At 46.3% G+C, this 20,019-nt stretch overlaps 1 protein-coding gene across 1 annotated transcript in view; it reads left to right on the top strand.

Moving 5' to 3' along the window:
• GAB2 (GRB2 associated binding protein 2) overlaps positions 1 to 19,804 on the top strand; it is a 302,950-nt gene extending 283,146 nt beyond the window's left edge. The window contains exons 6-10 of the mRNA XM_040339963.1: positions 8,934 to 9,222; positions 10,514 to 10,604; positions 15,791 to 15,893; positions 17,143 to 17,268; positions 19,299 to 19,804. Coding sequence (XP_040195897.1) covers positions 8,934 to 9,222; positions 10,514 to 10,604; positions 15,791 to 15,893; positions 17,143 to 17,268; positions 19,299 to 19,442 — 753 coding nt within the window. The 3' untranslated portion in view covers positions 19,443 to 19,804. The remainder of the gene's footprint in view (positions 1 to 8,933; positions 9,223 to 10,513; positions 10,605 to 15,790; positions 15,894 to 17,142; positions 17,269 to 19,298) is intronic.
• Positions 19,805 to 20,019: the final 215 nt, after the last annotated feature.

Raw genomic sequence — 20,019 nt, 5'->3', positions numbered from 1 at the left:
AGGGGTGTCTGTACTGTGGGGGTCTGCACTATAGGGGTGGGGGTCTGCACTGTAGGGGTGTCTGTACTGTGTCGGGTGGGGGTCTGCACTGTAAGGGTGTCTGTACTGTGGGGGTCTGCACTATAGGGGTGTCTGTACTGTGGGGGTCTGCACTGTTGGGGGGTCTGAACTGTTGGGGGTGTCTGTGTAATGGGGTCCAGAGGTGCAGGGTGCTATGTAATGTAAAGGGGTCCAGTGGTGTATGGTGCTGTGTAATGTAAAGGGGTCCAGTATGTTTTACATTTAGTAGTATGGTGTATATTATACTAAGAATTTCTGGTGTGGCGTGGTTACAAAAGCACAAATTAGTGTGTTTTTTATATAAAAAAATTATTGAAAGAAACTGTGACGGTATCGGTATGATATCCCCGTCAACGTTCCCTTCTTCCCATAACGAAAATCACCCCAATATTCCACGAGGAGGGATATCCCTGGAATCGCCCAGAAAGCCACACATGAGACCAGCTTACTGCTTGAACAAGACAGACTTTAATGTTATATCACACAGCTTATATGTCATTTCCAAAACTGTTACAATGACAAATCTCCGCCCCCCTCACACTGGGGCTTCCATACAGATTATAGGCAGACACGACGGGGCCGATGCTGAAAACACATTTTCTTTAGACAATGACATCAATGACGCTGAGCACTAGCTGTACTGAATACATCAACCAGACCGCTCGACCCCGCATATAGAGAGATAATTACCACAATGAAGCAATCAGAATAATTAACCCAAGCCACTTAAACCCAGCTCTCCTTCACACAACACAATAGATCAATTAACCTTTAGAAATAGTGAGGGGACATTAGCACATCAATAACCTGGCTAGCAGGGAGCAGTAAACTGAGACATATAGGCAAATGTATCACAATGGCCCCCCTTTTGCTCCCTGCTCCGGCAAAACCCGGTTGGACCTTCCCTGGTCCAGTAGGGTTGACGGGTTCAGAGCTATTAGTCAGAGGTTAACTCCGTTTGGCATGACTGACCTCCCTTGGCAACTGCTTCAGACTCAGGTATGTCACCGGGTCGTCAGATCACACGCCGGTCAGTCCCCAAGTCTTTGTGCGATCTGCAAAGTCACCAGAAGTCAGTGTGAAGACAGCAAATGGATCTGTGCGCCGCCGTCTAGGTGTCCCGCTATGGGAGGGGGCAGGTTATGGCTCTGAAGTGACAATCCCAGGAGATTCATAAAAAGAAAAAGTTATATTTGTTGAAATGCTGTAGCACTGGTGCTCAGAGTCCGGGGGGGGGGGGGGAGGGGAATCAGAGCCCCATAAGGTCAGCCACCCCCTGCTCCCTCCGCAGCCGCCGGTTCTCCTCTTGGAGCTTCTCCAGCTCCATCTCCAGTTCATGCTGCTGTGACCTCAGGTGGTTGTTCTCCTCCTCCATGCGGCTTATGCACTCCTCCAGCTCTATGTACTCACGGATCAGCTCCTGCTTGCTCATGTCCTGCAGGCTCTCCACGTGGTCCTTCATCATCAGGAACTGGGTGGTGGTGTAAGGGGCCACCGGTGGGCCCTTGGCGAACATCTCGGCACGCATCTGGGACGCCCGCTGCGACTCCCTCTCCTCCAGTCGCTTCTTCTCCTCCCAGGTCAGCTTGTTATACGGCTTCCAGGACCTCTTCTTCTTGAAGGGTGGCCGGCGGTGCCTCTTTCTGCCCAGCTCCCTCCAGGGCCCCTCCGGCTCAGGGCTGTCGCCCATGACCAGCTGACAATGGTGTTCCCTGTTGTCCGTAATAACAGATTGTACCATGAGGGCTTCGTAAGGGGTGCCCAATGGTTCTTCCTGACCCAGCTCCTTTGGATCCCAAGCCGAGTCTACACAATGGGCTGCTGCTGGTGGGCGGTACCCAGGTTGAGACCAATTTGACCTGGTGTTGTCATTCATGGGGCAATTCTGCTTGAAGTGACCCAGCTGTTTGCACCGGAAGCAGCGTTGTTCGTTGCCCTCCTGGCGATGATAGCGAGGGCTAGATGTCACCGGTCTGTTAGGAGGTTGGTATCTAGCGGTTGGTGGGTGTGAGGGCACCGTTTGTGGTGGAGGTTGTTCCTGTGGTGTGACCTGGTTCGTCTTGCGAGTATCTGCATATTCATCCGCCAACTTCGCGGCCTCTGGTAGAGTCATGGGCCTGCGATCTCTCACCCAATTCTTGACGTCCGTCTGGATGTGATTGTAAAATTGCTCCAGGAGCATTAGTTGCAAAATGTCCTCTGCGGTGGTGGCCTGGCTGCTGTTAGCCCAGTTAGAGGCCGACCGGGACAATTGGCATGCCCATTCCGCATAAGAGTCTTCCGTGGTTTTGCGTGAGTCCCTGAACTTCTGTCGGTGGGACTCTGGGGTTACTGCATAACGAGCCAGGAGCACTTCTTTAACCCGGGCGTAGCTATGAATATCCTGATCTGGCACGGTCCGGAAAGCATCAGAAGCTTTGCCTGACAGTTTGCCTGACAATATTGCAACCCAGTCTCCTCTAGCTATTCGGTGCAGGTTACATTGTCGCTCAAAATCCGCCAGGAAGTTATCAATCTCACAGTCCTTTTCATCAAAAGCTTTAAAAGCGCTAAACGGAATCTTCCTTGCGTCTGCTGTGCTGTACTCACTGTTCGTAGAAGGTGCGGCTGCTTGTTGGACTGCTGCCAGTTTTAACTGTAGCTCTGCGTCCCTTATTTGTTTATCCTTCTGTAGTTCTGCGTCCCTTATTTGTTTATCCTCCTGTAGCTCTGCGTCTCTTATTTCTTTATCCTTCTGTAGTTCTGCGTCCCTTATTTGTTTAGCCTTCTGTAGCTCTGCGTCTCTTATTTGTTTATCCTTCTGTAGCTCTGCGTCTCTTATTTCTTTAGCCTTCTGTAGCTCTGCGTTTACTAACATGTCCATCACTTTCAGTACCACATCTGGCGTTGGGTTCGGGCCGAACCACGCTAGCTTCTCTCTCATTAGCTTGTTGGCTGGCGATTCCTCCTCCTGAATCACTGGTGTCTCCATCTCTTGTACTGCTGGCGTTGCTGCAATCCCGTCCTCCTGGTCTAGCTCCATTGATTCTGCTATGATGACCCGCTTGGTTTTGTTGCTAGCAATCCTTCCACGAACTTCCAGTAGTTCTTCCAGTGTCTGCTTGGAATCCGGGTGTAAAGGGGAATAGAAGGGAAAAATCCCACTGCTACCAACCAATTGTGACGGTATCGGTATGATATCCCCGTCAACGTTCCCTTCTTCCCATAACGAAAATCACCCCAATATTCCACGAGGAGGGATATCCCTGGAATCGCCCAGAAAGCCACACATGAGACCAGCTTACTGCTTGAACAAGACAGACTTTAATGTTATATCACACAGCTTATATGTCATTTCCAAAACTGTTACAATGACAAATCTCCGCCCCCCTCACACTGGGGCTTCCATACAGATTATAGGCAGACACGACGGGGCCGATGCTGAAAACACATTTTCTTTAGACAATGACATCAATGACGCTGAGCACTAGCTGTACTGAATACATCAACCAGACCGCTCGACCCCGCATATAGAGAGATAATTACCACAATGAAGCAATCAGAATAATTAACCCAAGCCACTTAAACCCAGCTCTCCTTCACACAACACAATAGATCAATTAACCTTTAGAAATAGTGAGGGGACATTAGCACATCAATAACCTGGCTAGCAGGGAGCAGTAAACTGAGACATATAGGCAAATGTATCACAGAAACATTTTTGCAAGGGAGGTGGGTGGCCGTTGGGGGGGGGGGGGGCGCCAAAATGGAGCTTCGCTTGTGTAGGCAGAAATCCTTGCACCGGCCCTGGTCGGGTCCGGCGTCCTTCTGTGGCTTCGGGTGTCCTCTTCGGCGGGTCCGGCGTCCTTCTGCGGCTTCGGGTGTCCTTCTGCGGCTTCGGGTGTCCTTCTGCGGCGGGTCCGGTGTCCTCTTCGGCGGGTCCGGCGTCCTTCTGCGGCGTCCTCGCGTCCTCCCCGCTCGTTTCCCGCGCCGAGTTTTGAATACTGCGCCGACATATACAGAGCGCAGTACACTCGTGTATTGTCGGCAATGCTCGGCTACCCGCGCTGACGTCCTGTACGTCCAGGACGTGAGTGCGGAAGGAGCCGAGACTGCCCCGACTATACCCGAGTGTACTGCGCTCGGTATATGTCGGCGCAGTATTCAAAACTCGGCGCGGGTATCGGCGTATACCGCGCACCCACGATTTTGCCCTGATTTTCAGGGCAAAAAAGTGCGCGGTATACGCCGATAAATACGGTAACTGGTGGTTTAAATCAGCATGGGAAGAACCCAGGAGGTGATTTCATTGAAGTACTAAGTACAACTTGAGAGACTTCAGGCAACGTTCCATGGAAAATGCATGTGCTGTGAGTGTAAAACCACTCTGGACTGGCGAAACAACCAATTGGTTGTTGGGTATCAAAGGTATGAAAATAGTGGGAGGCTGGGAGCCTCTCTGGAAATGTATCACCCAAGGGTAGAGCTGCATGGCCAGGCACTCACTTTCTCTCCGGATGGCCAGGCAGCATCAGAAGATCAGATGCATTGAGGCTCCGCCTCCTTCCCCTTCACAGTCATGGGGCTGGGTAGTTTCTGTCCCTGACTGCTGAAGTGAATTGGCGGTCGGGCGAGCGACGCGGGCTGAAGGAGCAGCCCAGCTACCACAGCAGCTGTGTGTGTGTGCCCAATGGCTGCCCGCACGCCTTTCTGAGATTGCACCTGGAGCCGGGTGCTGCCACCTAGAGGCCTTTGCTGTCCCGCTTCCACCGGACCAAGATGCTCCCAGGACACTCAGACAGTGCCCGATTGGTCAGTCCGCCCCTGGGCCACAGAGAGTCCTGGTGGCGGGGGAGGCGGAGCCGACGGCACCGACATTAGTATTGATCACAGGCAAATCAGGCGGAAGTGAGACCCCTGTGAGTGCGAGGCCTTAGGAGGCCGCCTAATTAGAGAGCCGCCTCTTGGTAGGCATTAAGTAGTGTACTCAGTTGAGATCTTAGGACTGCTACTTTTTTGATACAACAGGAACGCCGTTTCAGCTGGAGTAGAAAAGGGTATAAAAGGGTACAAAAGTATAAAACAATGCCTGTGACAGATGATCCTCTCTCTTGATGGCTGCATCGCATCCACAACACACTCCGCAAGTACAGACAGCATTCAGTTACCTCCTATTGACCGCTCTACAAAGTGTCATATCAACACCCCTGAAGAAGGGGGAGGCTGTTCCCCCAAAAATGTGTTGGCTTCATCTGCACCTTTGTCACCTTCAATAAAGTTCAAAATTAAATCATTGAGAGAGAATCATCTGTCGATGGGTGCTTTTTTATACTCACTTAAAGCGGAGTTCCACCCAAAAGTGGAACTTCCGCTTTAATCACTCCTCACCCCCTTACATGCCACATTTGGCATGTCATTTTTTGGGGGGGGGGAATGGGGGCTTCGGTAGGAGTGGGACTTCCTGTCCCACTTCCTCCTTCCGCCCAGGGACCGCCTCTGCCACTTCTCTTCAATTTTCGGATTTCGAAATTTTCAATTTTCGAATTTCGAAATTTTCAATTTTCGAATTTCGAATTTTTCCATTTCGAATTTTCAAAAATTCGAAATTCGGAAATGGAAAAATTTGAAATTTTAAACATTTTTCAATTTTCAAACTTCGATTTTTTCAATTTTCGAAATTTGAAAAATTCCAAATCTGAAAAATTCCAAATCTGAAAAATTCAAAATCTTTTTCAAATTTGGAATTTTTCAATTTTCGAATTTTCAAATTTTTCACTTTTCCAATTTCGAATTTTTCAGATTTCGAATTTTTACAAATTTGGAATTTTTCAATTTTCAAATTTTTCAATTTTCGTATTTCCGAATTTCGAAAATTGAAAAATTCGAAAATTGAAAAAATCGAAAATTTTAAAAAATGTTTCAAATTTCGAATTTTTCACAATTTTTGAATTTCGAATTTTTCGAAATTTGGTATTTCCGAATTTTCGTATTTCCGAATATTTTCTTATTTCCGAATTTCGAAAATTGAAAAATAAAAAACTCGAAATTTCGAAAATTGAAAAATTCCAAAATACGAAACTTCGAAAATACGAAATTTCGAAAATTCGAAATTCAAAAATTGAACATTTCGGAAATTGAAAAATTCGAAATGTCAAAAATTCGAAATTTCGAAAATTCAAAATTTAGAAAATTCATAAATTTCCGAATTTCCGAAAATTCTTTTTTTTTTGTTTCATTCGCTTTTTTCGTTTCATTCTTTTTTTTTTTTTTCATTTCATTTGTTTTTTCCGTTTTTTGCTTTTTCGGAAATCCGAAAATTTCCTGAATTTACGAATTTACAAAAAAACGAATAAAACAATTTTTTTTTTCGAAATTTCAGAATTTCCGAAATAATAAAAAAAACGAATGAAACAAAAACGGAAAAACGAATAAAACGATTTTTTTTTTCGAAATTTCAGAATTTACGAAAAAATAAAAAAAAAGAAAATAACATAAACGAAAAAAACAATTTTTTTTGGCAGTGCACATGTCTAGAGCAAACCTCCCAACATTCTGAGATGGGAATGAGGGACACCTACTAGAAAACATATGTAGGCATAGGACACGCCCCCTGTCACACCCCCTTAAAGGAGAATTAACACACAAAAAAGGTTAAATTAATCCACAAGGGTTTTTTTTTTTACCACTACTATACCTTTATATTGGCCTTTAAAGTTTACAAATGCAGCAATTTAGAATTTGGATGAAAGGTTTAGCACTGGGAAGCCAGACGCAGCAAAGGTTTGCGGGTTCAGAACCTGGTCCTGACAACAAAATGATAACATATGCGGAACCAGGAGCATCAAATTTCACAAGTGGCGGAATCCCATTCCCTATAAATAGGGCAGGCTCCTACACTAAGCAAGTCATATAAATACAAAATTGGAGAAAACTAGAAGCCACTAGTTATTTCTGTAAAAAAAACTAAACTCATACACATTTCCAATCCCTTGACTTCTTTTGGACCAGAACCTTAAAAAATCAAGGGACTAGATGAAAAGCATATGAATTTTTACACAAAATTACCCAGAAGTGGTTTCTAATTCTGTCCTATTTCTTCTTTATATAACTTGTAAAGACTTCAACAAACGTATTTTCATTAATAGTTGTCTCTAGACATGTGCACACTGAAATATTTTGTTTCGTAATTTCGTTTTCGTCCGAAAAATAAATTTATTTAGTTACTCCCGAAATTTGTTTTTATTTATTTCGTTTTTCGTTAAAAAAATGCATTTGCCCGAAAATCCAAATTAAGGTCGAATCTGTCATTGAAGGCCTATGGTGTCTGTCGAATGTTCTAAGAAGAAAAAAAAAAGAAGATTCGACATGTCGAATCTTCATGTCTCTCTATGTCGAATCTTTTCTCTCTATGTCGAATCTTTTCTCTCTATGTCGACTCTTCTTCATGTCTCTATAATGTCAAATCTTTTCTCCCTCTGTCGAATCGTTTCTCTCTATGTCAAATCTTTTCTCTCTATGTCGACTCTTCTTGATGTCTCTATAATGTCAAATCTTTTCTCTCTATGTCGAATTTATTTCTCTTTGTGTAGAATAATATTGGACTAAAAGAGTTAAGGATAGGCACATTCGACCGCAACGAAAACTAAAATAAAGCATTTGTTTATGTCCATTCTTTTCTCCCTCTGTCGAATCTTTTCTCTCCCTGTCGAATATTTTCTCTCTATGTCGAATCTTTTCTCTCTATGTCGACCCTTCTTCATGTCTCTAAAATGTCGAATCTTTTCTCTCTATGTCGAATCTTTTCTCTCTATGTCGAATCTTTTCTCTCTTTGTCGAATCTTTTCTCTCTATGTCGACTCTTTTCTCTCTGTCGACTCTTCTTCATGTCTCTATAATGTCGAATCTTTTCTCTCTCTGTCGAATCTCTGTCGAATCTTTTCTCTCTATGTCGAATCTTTTCTCTCTATGTCGACTCTTCATGTCTCTATAATGTCGAATCTTTTCTCTCTATGTCAAATCTTTTCTCTCTATGTCGACTCTTCTTCATGTCTCTATAATGTCGAATCTTTTCTCTGTGTCGAATCTTTTCTCTCTATGTCGAATCTTTTCTCTCTATGTCGACTCTTCTTCATGTCTCTATAATGTCGAATCTTTTCTCTCTATGTCAAATCTTTTTTCTTTTTGTGTAGAATAATATTGGACTAAAAGAGTTAAGGATAGGCACATTCGACCGCAACAAAAACGAAAATAAAGCATTTGTTTATGTCCATTCTTTTCTCTCTATGTCGAATCTTTAATCTCTATGACGACCCTTCTTTGTGTCTCTAAAATGTCAAATCTTTTCTCCCTCTGTTGAATCTTTTCTCTCTATGTCGAATCTTTTCTCTCTATGTCGATTCTTCTTCATGTCTCTATAATGTCGAATCTTTTCTCTCTATGTCGATTCTTCTTCATGTCTCTATAATGTCGAATCTTTTCTCTCTATGTCGAATCTTTTCTCTCTATGTCGACTCTTCTTCATGTCTCTATAATGTCGAATTTTTTCTCTCTATGTCGAATCTTCTCTCTTTGTGTAGAATAATATTGGACTGAAAGAGTTAAGGTTAGGCACATTCGACCGCAACGAAAATGAAAATAAAGCATTTGTTTATGTCGGATCTTTCGGTTTTCGTTTTCTGTGCTTTCGTTATCATTTGTTAAAACGATAACGAAAATACCTGAAATTCGGATGAAAACAAATGCACATGTCTAGTTGTCTCTACAAAATGTCTCTATTCACCATATTTTTGCATGAGGGATACATATCAAATAATGTGTTGTTATTAATGTAATTATTTGGCTGAGTAGATCCTTGTAGTTACTGGTTCCATGACTTTGTCGGTATTTTCCCGCAGCAAACAAAGTCCTCCTTGACCCGCTCGGAAAGTGCAGATTCTGAAGACAACTACGTCCCCATGAACCCCGGCTCCTCCTCTCACGTCAACTCTGAAAAGCTGAATGACAACGCACACAGCGTTTATATCCCCATGAGCCCTGGACCACACCACTTCGACTTACTGGGATTTTCCTCCGCCACACTTCCTGCCCGCAAAGGAAGTACCGCCTCTCTGTGTCAGAGACCGACTCGAGTCAGTGAAATCCAGCCGCCTCCAGTAAACCGGAACCTCAAGCCTGATAGGAAAGGTGAGGCTCTTTAGGTGGATACAATTCAGACGGGGCTAATCAGTACGTAGAAGGCAGGATGTACCAAGCGTTGGTTGGGCAGCTCTGGCTTTGTTAGCTACCCACGCATTTGTAGCAGTGGCGGCTGGTGCTCAAAATTTTTGGGCGCAAACGGAAAAAAAAATTGCAGCCTCACTGTGCCCATCAAATGCAGCCACTGTGCCATCAATTGTCACCACTGTGCCATGCCATTAAACACAGCCACTGTACCATCAATTGTCACCACTGTGCCATGCCATCAAATGCAGTCACTGTGCCATGCCATCAAACGCAGCCACTGCGCCATCAATTGTCACCACTGTGCCCTTTAATTGTCGCCACTGTGCCCATTGTCGCCACTGTGCCCATTGATGTCACTGTGCCTTTTAATTCTCGCCACCGTGCCCATTCATGCCGCTGTGCCCATTGTCCCCACTGTGCCTATTGTCGCCACTGTACCCATTGATGTCACTGTGCCCTTCGTCAACGATGTGCCCTGTAAAATGCCCCTTCCCCCCCCCCCCGCCCGACACTTACCTTTACTGGAGTCAGCCATCCACGTCCCTCAATGTCTTCTCCCGCCCTCGATGACGCTTCAGCCAATCCGGTTACCGGGAGCCAGAATCGGTCAACCTGATTGGCTGAGACGCCTGTCAGTCTTATACAAGGAACGCACCCCCGTACGTTCCCTGGATAAGCTTCCGGATGCTGAGCGATGTACTCGGAAAGCCGCTGGCTCTGATAGGCACTTCCGTACAGCCAACCAGCTGCCGCTATTCAGATGGCCGGCGCTCAAGGTCCGGCCATCTGAATAGACCAGCGGCAGCGGCGACAATAACATCGATTCATGCAATGCATGAATCAATGTTATTAGACTCAGTGGCGGTGCAAGAGCCAGAGGGGGTGACGCTCCAGCGCCCTCTATGAACGAACTGCCACTGATGTGTAGTCCTCTCTCTCTCGCAGAACCCTGGGCTGCAAGAGGGAGCAGAATGCAAATACGTGGATAGGGAACAAAGCCAAGTGCTCGTTCTTGAGTTTCCGGGGGTTGCGCATCCAATGCTCGGAATGTCCTGCCATCTACAGCAGGGGTCTCCAAACTTTCCTAACAAAGGGCCAGATTACAGTCCTTCAAACTTTAGGGGGGGCCAGAGTATGGCAAGCAGGAATTGAAAATATCTAAAGGTCAGTGGGATTAAACAATGCCTCAGGTTTGATGGTCCGAGGGAGTTCATGATTTAATGATCTCTTCCAACATTTTTCTCACCTGCAGCAAAACCCACACCCCTGGACCTTCGAGGTACAGCGATAATTGATGAACTTCCATTCAAGTCTCCGGTCACTAAATCCTGGTCTAGACAAACGTAAGTACAGAACTATATGCAACAGGGGCTTATACAGCGTGTTCATTCTAACGTGACTGGACCTTAGGCAGATGGAAAAGTCCATAAAAGCAATTCTTTCACGGCAAGAATCCATTTAGGCAGTAAATCCACAGCAATAGTCCCTTAGAGTTCACAAATTGATAATATTCCATAAAAGCAGAAAATTCCATAACTGTCATTTGTAAGCCCACGAGTGTCTTTAGGCTTCTGACCCCTGGGAACCCCGACTGGGCTCCCATCACCCCTCAAAGGGCAGCAGAGCACCAGCTACAATTTGGCAGTCTTTTCCCCCAGGAACTCCCTTAGGGCACTTAGAGCCCTTTCACATTGAGCCGCTCATAGCGTCGGTGGTAAAACTCCGCTATTTTTATTGCCAACGCTATGGGCGGATTTGCGGCTCATTTTGCCCGCTAGCGGGCTAGTGCCCGCAAAAGGGTTAAAACCGCCCGCAATACGCTGTTGAAGCAGGGCATTGCAGGCGGTATAGCCGCGCTGTCCCATTGATTTCAATGGGCAGCAGCGGTGAAGGAGCGGTAGCGGCTAGCAGGACTTTTGTTACCGACCTGCTAGCGCAACGCTCCAGTGTGAAAGCCCTCAGGGGTTTTCTCACTGGAGTGAATGTGACAGTCTGTTTAAGGGCGGATAGCAGGCGCTATTTTTAACGCTAAAGCGCCTGCAATCTGCTCCAATGTGAAAGGGTCTTAATGAGCCCTTTTTATATGGTATGTCCTACAGGGGTCTTTAAATGTTAACCCTTCCTGCTCAGTTACTCCCAACTAAGCAGGTCAATCTGAGGAGACAGTGCAAAATATAGACACAGTAACAATTTTCACCTGGCTAGCCCAATTAACTTAGATATTTCTCCCCAGCACTCTGACCCCTCTACACCCCAGATATCCCCCCCAGCACTCTGACCCCTCTACACCCCAGATATCCCCCCAGCACTCTGACCCTTCTACACCCCAGCTATCCCCCAAGAACTCTGACCCCTCTACATCCCAGATATCCCCCCAGCACTCTGACCCCTCTACACCCCAGATATCCCCCCAGAACTCTGACCCCTCTACACCCCAGATATCCCCCCAGAACTCTGACCCCTCTACACCCCAGATATCCCCCCAGAACTCTGACCCCTCTACACCCCAGATATCCCCCCAGCACTCTGACCCCTCTACACCCCAGATATTCCGTCAGCACTCTAAACCCTCTACACCCCAGATATCCCCCCCCCCCCCCAGCACTCTGACTCCTCTACACCCCAGATATCCCCCAAGCACTCTGACCCCTCTACACCCCAGATATCCCCCCCCCCCCAGAACTCTGACCCCTCTACACCCCAGATATCCCCCAAGCACTCTGACCCCTCTACACCCCAGATATCCCCCCAGCACTCTGACCCCTCTACACCCCAGATATACCCTCAGCACTCTAAACCCTCTACACCCCAGATATCCCCCCCCAGCACTCTGACCCCTCTACACCCCAGATATCCCCCCAGCTCTCTGACCCCTCTACACCCTAGATATCCCCCCAGCACTATGACCCCTCTACACCCGAGATATCCCCCCAGCACTCTGACCCCTCTACACCCCAGATATCCCCCCAGCACTCTGACCCCTCTACACCCCAGATACCCCCCCCAGCACTCTGACCCCTCTACACCCCAGATACCCCCCCCAGCACTCTGACCCTTCTACACCCCAGCTATCCCCCCAGAACTCTGACCCCTCTACACCCGAGATATCCATCCAGCACTGTGACCCCTATACACCCAAGACATCCCCCCAGCACTCTGACCCCTCTACACCCCAGATATCCCCCCAGCACTCTGACCCCTCTACACCCCAGATATCCCTTCAGCACTCTGACCCCTCTACACCCCAGATATCCCCCCAGCACTCTGACCCCTCTACACCCCAGATATCCCCCAGCACTCTGAACCCTCTACACCGCAGATATCCCCCCAGCACTCTGACCTCTCTACACCCCAGATATCCCCCCAGCACTCTGACCCTTCTACACCCCAGATATCCCCCCAGCACTCTGAACCCTCTACACCCCAGATATCCCCCCAGCACTCCCCCCCCCCCCACACACCATATATCCCCCCAGTACTTTGACTCCTCTACACCTCAGATATCCCCCCAGCACTCCAACCCCTCTACATCCCAGATATCCCCCCAGCACTCTGACCCCTCTACACCCTAGATATCCCCCCAGCACTCTGACCCCTCTACACCCCAGATATCCCCCCAGCACTCTGACCCCTCTACACCCCAGATATCCCCCCAGCACTGGTGTGCCCACTCATTAAGACAGCCCCTGTCTACAGGATGACCAGCTCTAAAACAATACCCTCATGGCTTGCAGCATTTGCAACCTAACTGCTCAGGTCAAGAACAGCTGCATGCTCCTAGCTGTAAAAGGGAACATAGATTTACTTTTTCACATCACGGCACCAGGGGGCATGATGCTGAGGAAAGCTCATCTATAGATTGCAGTGCCAATTAAAGGAATGAGCTTTTTGTTCATAAATCTGATCCTAAGCCCCAGAGAACTCCAGACAACTTTAATCAGACATGAACGGCTAACGCCATCCAGGAAATATTCCCATCATTCTATTATAGGAGAACCCATCCTGTTTAGCTTTGCCCTTTTGCTGCCAGACCTATTATTTCATTTTCTGCAAGATGAGGCAGCGTCAAGCAAATAGATTCCAAATATGTCAAGTCTCAAAACTGCCCGCCCGTGAAACGGCAAAAAGATACTTCACTCCAAATTGTCGATAGGTGATAATTAAAAAGCTCATAAATTTAGAGTTAACAGTAAGCAATGCCCCGAGAATAATTGCTCTCCCTCCGGCATGCATAGCCATAGTAATAGCTAATATGTGCCGTGCAATCAACATTTTCATATGCGTCTCCACCCAGCAAGTTTGAATGTGTGTGTGCATGGGAGCTTTTAAATTAGTTTACGTGAAACTCTAATAAAAAAAAAAAAATTGAATCTCAACTATATACAGTATTTATCACAAAGGGGGCTGATGAGCCTTCTATGTGATAGAGCAACGCAGATGACAGGTTCTCTTTAAGGAGACATCAGGGGTCTATTTGAGCCCTAATTTCACCTCTGCACTCTGTTGGAGTTGACTGTGTTCCGTCAGCTTCTTCCCTGGCTAGAGATACTGGGGTTTAACAGCTCTGATCCTGGAAGTGCTCAGAGTTCAGTGCTTCTGGGTTGATTCATGCTATCCAGGGGAGATCAGCGAATGGATGGACAGTCCACCTAAGAAAAGACATTTGAGTATTTGGTGGATGTTGGAGAATCAAACCTCCTGACAAGTCTTACATTCTCCCAAAAACTGTAATGGTGAGATCTTTGCAATGAGTTCCCAGGTCTGCTGTGCCCATTATGAGGGGTTCTTACCATCCCTGCACTGAGCTCCTGGGTCTTTACACCTGCTTTGCCCATTATGAGGGGTTCCCACAAACCCTGTACTGAGCTCTTGGGTCTTTACACCTGCTGTGCCCATTATGAGGGGTTCGCACCATCCCTGCACTGAGCTCCTTGGTCTTTACACCTGCTGTGCCCATTATGAGGGGTTCCCACCATCCCTGCACTGAGCTCTTTGGTCTTTACACCTGCTTTGCCCATTATGAGGGGTTCCCACCATCCCTGCACTGAGCTCCTTGGTCTTTACACCTGCTTTGCCCATTATGAGGGGTTTCCACAATCCCTGCATTGAGTTCCTGCATCTGCCCCCTTGTTGTGCTAATTATAAGGGGTTCCCACAAACCATGCACTGAGTTCCTGGATCTGTGCCCCTGCTTTGCCCATTATGAGGGGTTCCCACCATCCCTGCACTGAGCTTGGGGTTTTTACACCTGCTTTGCCCATTATGAGGGGTTTCCACCATCCCTGTGCTGAGTTCCTGGGTCTGCACACCTGCTGTGCCCATTATGAGGGGTTCCCACATTCCCTGCACTGAGCTTGAGGTCTTTACACCTGCTTTGCCCATTATGAGGGGTTCCTACTATCCCTGTTCTGAGTTTCTGGGTCTGTGCCCCTGCTGTGCCCATTATGAGGGGTTCCCACCAACCATGCACTGAGCTCCTGGGTCTGTACCCCTGCTGTGTCTATTATAAGGGGTTTCCACCATCCTTGTGCTGATGATGTTCATGTTGCAAATGACATTTCACTTACCTTAGCCAAATGCAGTGAGAATTCCCTTTGCAAAGAATATCCCAATCACATGCAAGGAAAAAACAAAACAAAAAAAATCACTGAATTTGTGCTTGCACATGATTGAAGTCAGCAGCGCTTCACTTCATGCACTAAGCTAAGTAAGAATTCACTTTGTAAAGTGTAATGTTCTGCTCAGTACAAGATCATTGGGCCCAGATCCACAAAGCAGTTACGCTGGCGTATCTATTGATACGCCGCGTAACTGCTAGGTTGCTCCGGCGTATCTTTGTTTTGTATCCACAAAACAAGATACGCCTGAAGCTGGTCTAGATCCGACTGGCGTACGTCTTAGTACGCCGTCGGATCTAAGGTGCATATTTACGGTGGCCGCTAGGTGGCGCTTCCGTCGATTTCCGCATCGAGTATGCAAATTAGCTAGATACGCGAATCCACAAACGTACGTCCTGCCGGCGCATTTTTTTACGCCTTTCCGTAAGGCTTTTTTCGGTGTAACGTTACCCCCGCTATATGAGGCGTAGCCAATGTTAAGTATGGACGTCGGGCCAGCGTCGAATTTTCCGTCGTTTGCGTAAAACGTTCGCGAATAGGACTTTGCGTAGAATAACGTTCACGTCGAAAGCATTGGCTTGTTGCGGGTTAATTTGGAGCATGCGCACTGGGATACCACCACGGACGGCGCATGCGCCGTTCAGAAAAAACGTCATTTACGTCGGGTCAAGTAAAATTAACATAAAACACGCCCACATCTTTATCATTTGAATTCCGCGCCCTTACGCCGGCAGATTTACGCTACGCCGCCGTAACTTTAGAGGCAAGTGCTTTGTGAATACAGCACTTGCCTCTCAAAGTTGCGGCGGCGTAGCGTTACTACGATACGCTACGCCGGACTAAAATTACGATGCGCTACGTGGATCTGGCCCATTGTCTCTAAAAGTAATCTGTTCTCCTTTCCATTACAGCCACTCTCTAAAATCCAGCTCATCTCAATACTGCCGCCCGGTGTCCACGCAGAGTATAACCAGCACCAGCTCTGGGGACAGCGAAGAGAATTATGTAGCTATGGTAGGTTATATTTACTTGTACTCTATGCAGCCCTATACATGTTGCAATTACACACAATGCTGTCATTCCATTAGGCTGGATGGGTTACATTTATCTGGGTTTGTTATTTAGAAAATAATATAATTCTTCTTTCTTCTTCTTTTTTCTTCTTCTTCTTTTTTTCTTCTTTTTTCTTCTTCTTTTTTCTTCTTCTTTCTTCTTCTTCTTTCTTCTTCTTCTTGTGGTAGAGAGCGATCTTCTCCGCCGCTTCCGGGTATGGGCTGCGGGACTGGGCGTTCCTATTTGATTGACAGGCTTCCGACGGTCGCATACATCGCATCACAATTTTCCAAAAGTAGCCGAACGTCGGTGCGCAGGCGCCGTATAGAGCCGCACCGACGTTCGGCTTCTTTCGGCTACTCGTGACACGCTGTATGCGACCGTCGGAAGACTGTCAATCAAATAGGAACGCCCAGTCCCGAAGACCATACCCGGAAGCGGCGGAGAAGATCGCTCTCTAAAACGGTAAGTACTGCTTCGATTTTAAAAAAACATCCGATTCCCCTAGACAAAATGAGCCTCAATCTAATGTTAACATTTTTTTTTCGGGTGAACTCCCGCTTTAACGTCAAAGAGCTCAATTTGGATCTCATCTGACCACAGCACTTTCATCCAATCCTTCTCTGAATCTGGGCCTGTATATTTGCCTTCTTGAGGAGGGGGATCCTTCAGTTTTTTTGTAAGTGGGCAAACTTACACAATCTGTATGAACCGGTGGGAGAAACCATGAATGCAGAGGGGGAGCAGGTATTCCGTACACCTAGAAGTGTGGAATGCTTAAAGCGGCTGGGGAAAAGGATAGGGGCAGCAAATCAAAATAATGGGAACCGGAAATGTACCTTATCTATTGCTCTTCTATCCTATATGACCAAGCCCATGAGCAGGCAAAATGCGATAGAAGGGCATGGCTTGGGAGAAGGCTTTTCTGATTCTCAGTGAACTGGTCGGGTTCCCGGTTTGCACTTCTATTCTTCTTTTCAGAGTCTGAATGGGCAGGACGGGTCCTTATGAAGCTAGCACCTGGCGGGGTTGGAATCACCGGCTGATTTTAATGGATCTTTGGGGTGCCTCTTCTATTACTTCTTTGCTCCACCATACAAAGTGTCCTTGTGCTGACAGGTTTCATTGAAACACTAAAGTGTTTATAGACCTTTAATACATAACCCAATCAGTCTTGTAAAAACCTAACCTTTATTAATTATCTTCCCAGCAAAATCCTGTCTCGGCATCCCCGGGAACCAGCGGCACCAACAGCCCCGCCCAGAAGAAGAGTACGGGAAGCGTGGACTATCTGGCTCTAGACTTTCAGCCAGTGTCACCAAGCCCTCACAGAAAGGTATGTGTTTAATACCGATGTTCATAAACTCTCCATGTACTCCACCAGATTACTGGTCACCAAACCACAAGGTCGGTTCAGAACATCTACCTTTGTAAGATCAAATAAAAGGTATTATGTATGTGTTAGGGAGGGCCCAGTAATGATGACGAATTAATGCTTTAATGGTAACTCAGCCTTGTTATATACAGTTACAAGCATGCTACAGTAATCACAGGGACAATGAAACTCTCCACCCAAAACATCACACAATGGGTGCTTAACGAGTTCCCCTCAATCCACATCCCAGACAGACATTCTAGCACCGAATCTAGAGGAGTTAATTACTACAGCTGACAGGTCACATTCCACATCTATTATCAATAGTATTTTCACACAAAACAGTGTCATTAGCATACACAATGAAATATCTTAGGAGCAGATCTAATTAGCACAATGGACAACAGAATGCAATCACAGCAAGCCCCATCACCACAGCCAGGTGGACTTAATTAACATCTCAACAGTCTATGTTACACATTGAATGAGACACTCTTATTGACCTGTTGGGGTCAGAATAAACAACCTGTAATATGTCAAGATATCCTGTAATAAATTAATTACCATTTCTCAGTCATCCTATGCCCGAAAGGGACATAGGATGACTTTAGACCCAAGAGTCATTGGTGAAACTGGCACAGGAGTACCCCACATCCTTCAAAAGTCTCTGGGTATCACGGGCCTATCCGTTACAATGGTCATCTGGTTGGGTGTTTCATATAAATTTTTTATTAGGCAAGAGCATCAAATACAGCTGAAACGTTTAGGGACGGATTTCCAAATAGGCACTGTAGACATGTGCCAACAGGCGCCCTTCCTAGACGAGTGCCTGTCTGTATATGGCTGGACCTAGGGGGGGGGGTGCTGGGAGGGCTGTGCAGAACTACAAGTTCCATCATGCCTTTGGGAGTAATTGTAACTGCCAGCCTTGCAATAACTCATGGGAAATGTAGTTCCACAACAGCTGGAGGTTGCCTACCCCTGGTTTAGATCTCCTTTAACCACTTAAGGACCGCCTCCTGAACATATACGTTGGCAGAATGGCATGGCTGGGCACAAGCACGTACCTGTACGTCCTCTTTAAGTGCGCTGCCGTGGGTTCGAAATTCCGTGACCGTGGGACCCACGGACCCGATCGCCGCTAGAGTCCCGCGATTGGTCCCCGTAGCTGAAGAACGGGGAGAGCTGTGTGTAAACACAGCTTCCCCATTCTTCACTGTGGCGCCGTCATTGATCGTGTGTTCCCTTTTATAGGGAAATACAATCAATGACGTCACACCTACAGCCACACCCCCTACAGTTAGAAACACAAATGAGGTCACACTTAACCCCTTCAGCGCCCCCTTGTGGTTAACTCCCAAACTGCAATTGTAATTTTCACAGTAAACAATGCATTTTAATGCATTTTTTGCTGTGAAAATGACAATGGTCCCAAAAATTTGTCAAAAATTGTCCGAAGTTTCCGCCATAATGTCGCAGTCATGAAAAAAATGTTTTTTATAAAAATGCAATAAAACTATCCCCTATTTTGTTAATGCTATAAATTTGGTGCAAACCAATCGATAAATGCTTATTTTGCGATTTACCAAAAATAATTAGAAGAATATGTATCGGCCTAAACTGAGGAAATTTTTTTTTTTTTATATATTTTTGGGGGATATTAATTATAGCAAAAAGTAAAAAATATTGAATTTTTTTCAAAATTGTAGCTCTATTTTTGTTTATAGCGCAAAAAATAAAAACCCGCGAGGTGATCAAATACCACCAAAAGAAAGCTCTATTTGTGGGGAAATGACGCCAATTTTGTTTGGGAGCCACGTCGCACGACCGCGCAATTGTCAGTTAAAGCGACGCAGTGCCGAATCGCAAAAACTGGCCAGGTCCTTTAGCTGCCTAAAGGTTCGGGTCTTAAGTGGTTAATACTGTTTTAGTGTTTTATGACACTTGGTTTTACAACAAAGAAATCTTGACAGTATTTGTATTGCTTTCAGCCATCAACATCTTCTGTAGCCTCAGACGAGAAGGTGGACTATGTCCAGGTGGACAAGGAGAAGACCCAAGCCTTGCAGAATACCATGCAGGAGTGGACAGATGTGCGCCAGTCCTCCGAGCCCACCAAGAGTGGAAAGCAATGATGACGCCCCTCTCTGGAAATGGAACTAAGTTTTGAGCCTCCAGCCTGGCGCTCTATAATGCAACCACAGTGGAGACTTTCCTTGCTTCTCCTCCGTTAGCTAGTCTGCCTTTACCCCATAGAAGTAAATCCTAGCAGTGCATTGCAGATGACCGTACAATGAGTCCAGAGAGGCAGCAGCTGGACGCACAAAGCTGTATTCGAACACTTACCGAGAATATTGCTTCAATCTGAATATTTATCACATCAATGGACTACAGATTTGATCTGGACATCTGAAGCTGTATTAGAGATTTTGTAGCACCTGATCATGTGTTTGATTTTAAAGAGCGCTCGTGACCATAAAGAAACAGAAGCAGCCGATTTAGAATGTGTCCTACCTTTCTGTTTACAAAGTTATATAGACATCACTGAACACCCTACCATAGATGATGTCACTGGTCTCTAGAGAATGGAAAGCTACATATTAGTGATGTCACTGGTCTCTAAGGAATGGATGGGCTGCATTCTCAGTGATGTCACTGGTCTCTAGTGAATGGATAGGTTGCATTCTCAGTGATGTCACTGGTCTCTAGGGA

This window comes from Rana temporaria, chromosome 2 (assembly GCF_905171775.1).
Source record: "Rana temporaria chromosome 2, aRanTem1.1, whole genome shotgun sequence".
In the NCBI taxonomy this organism is placed as follows: Eukaryota; Metazoa; Chordata; class Amphibia; order Anura; family Ranidae; genus Rana; species Rana temporaria.
Note: the sequence above shows the minus strand (reverse complement) of the source record. Positions and strands in the feature narration are given on the sequence as shown.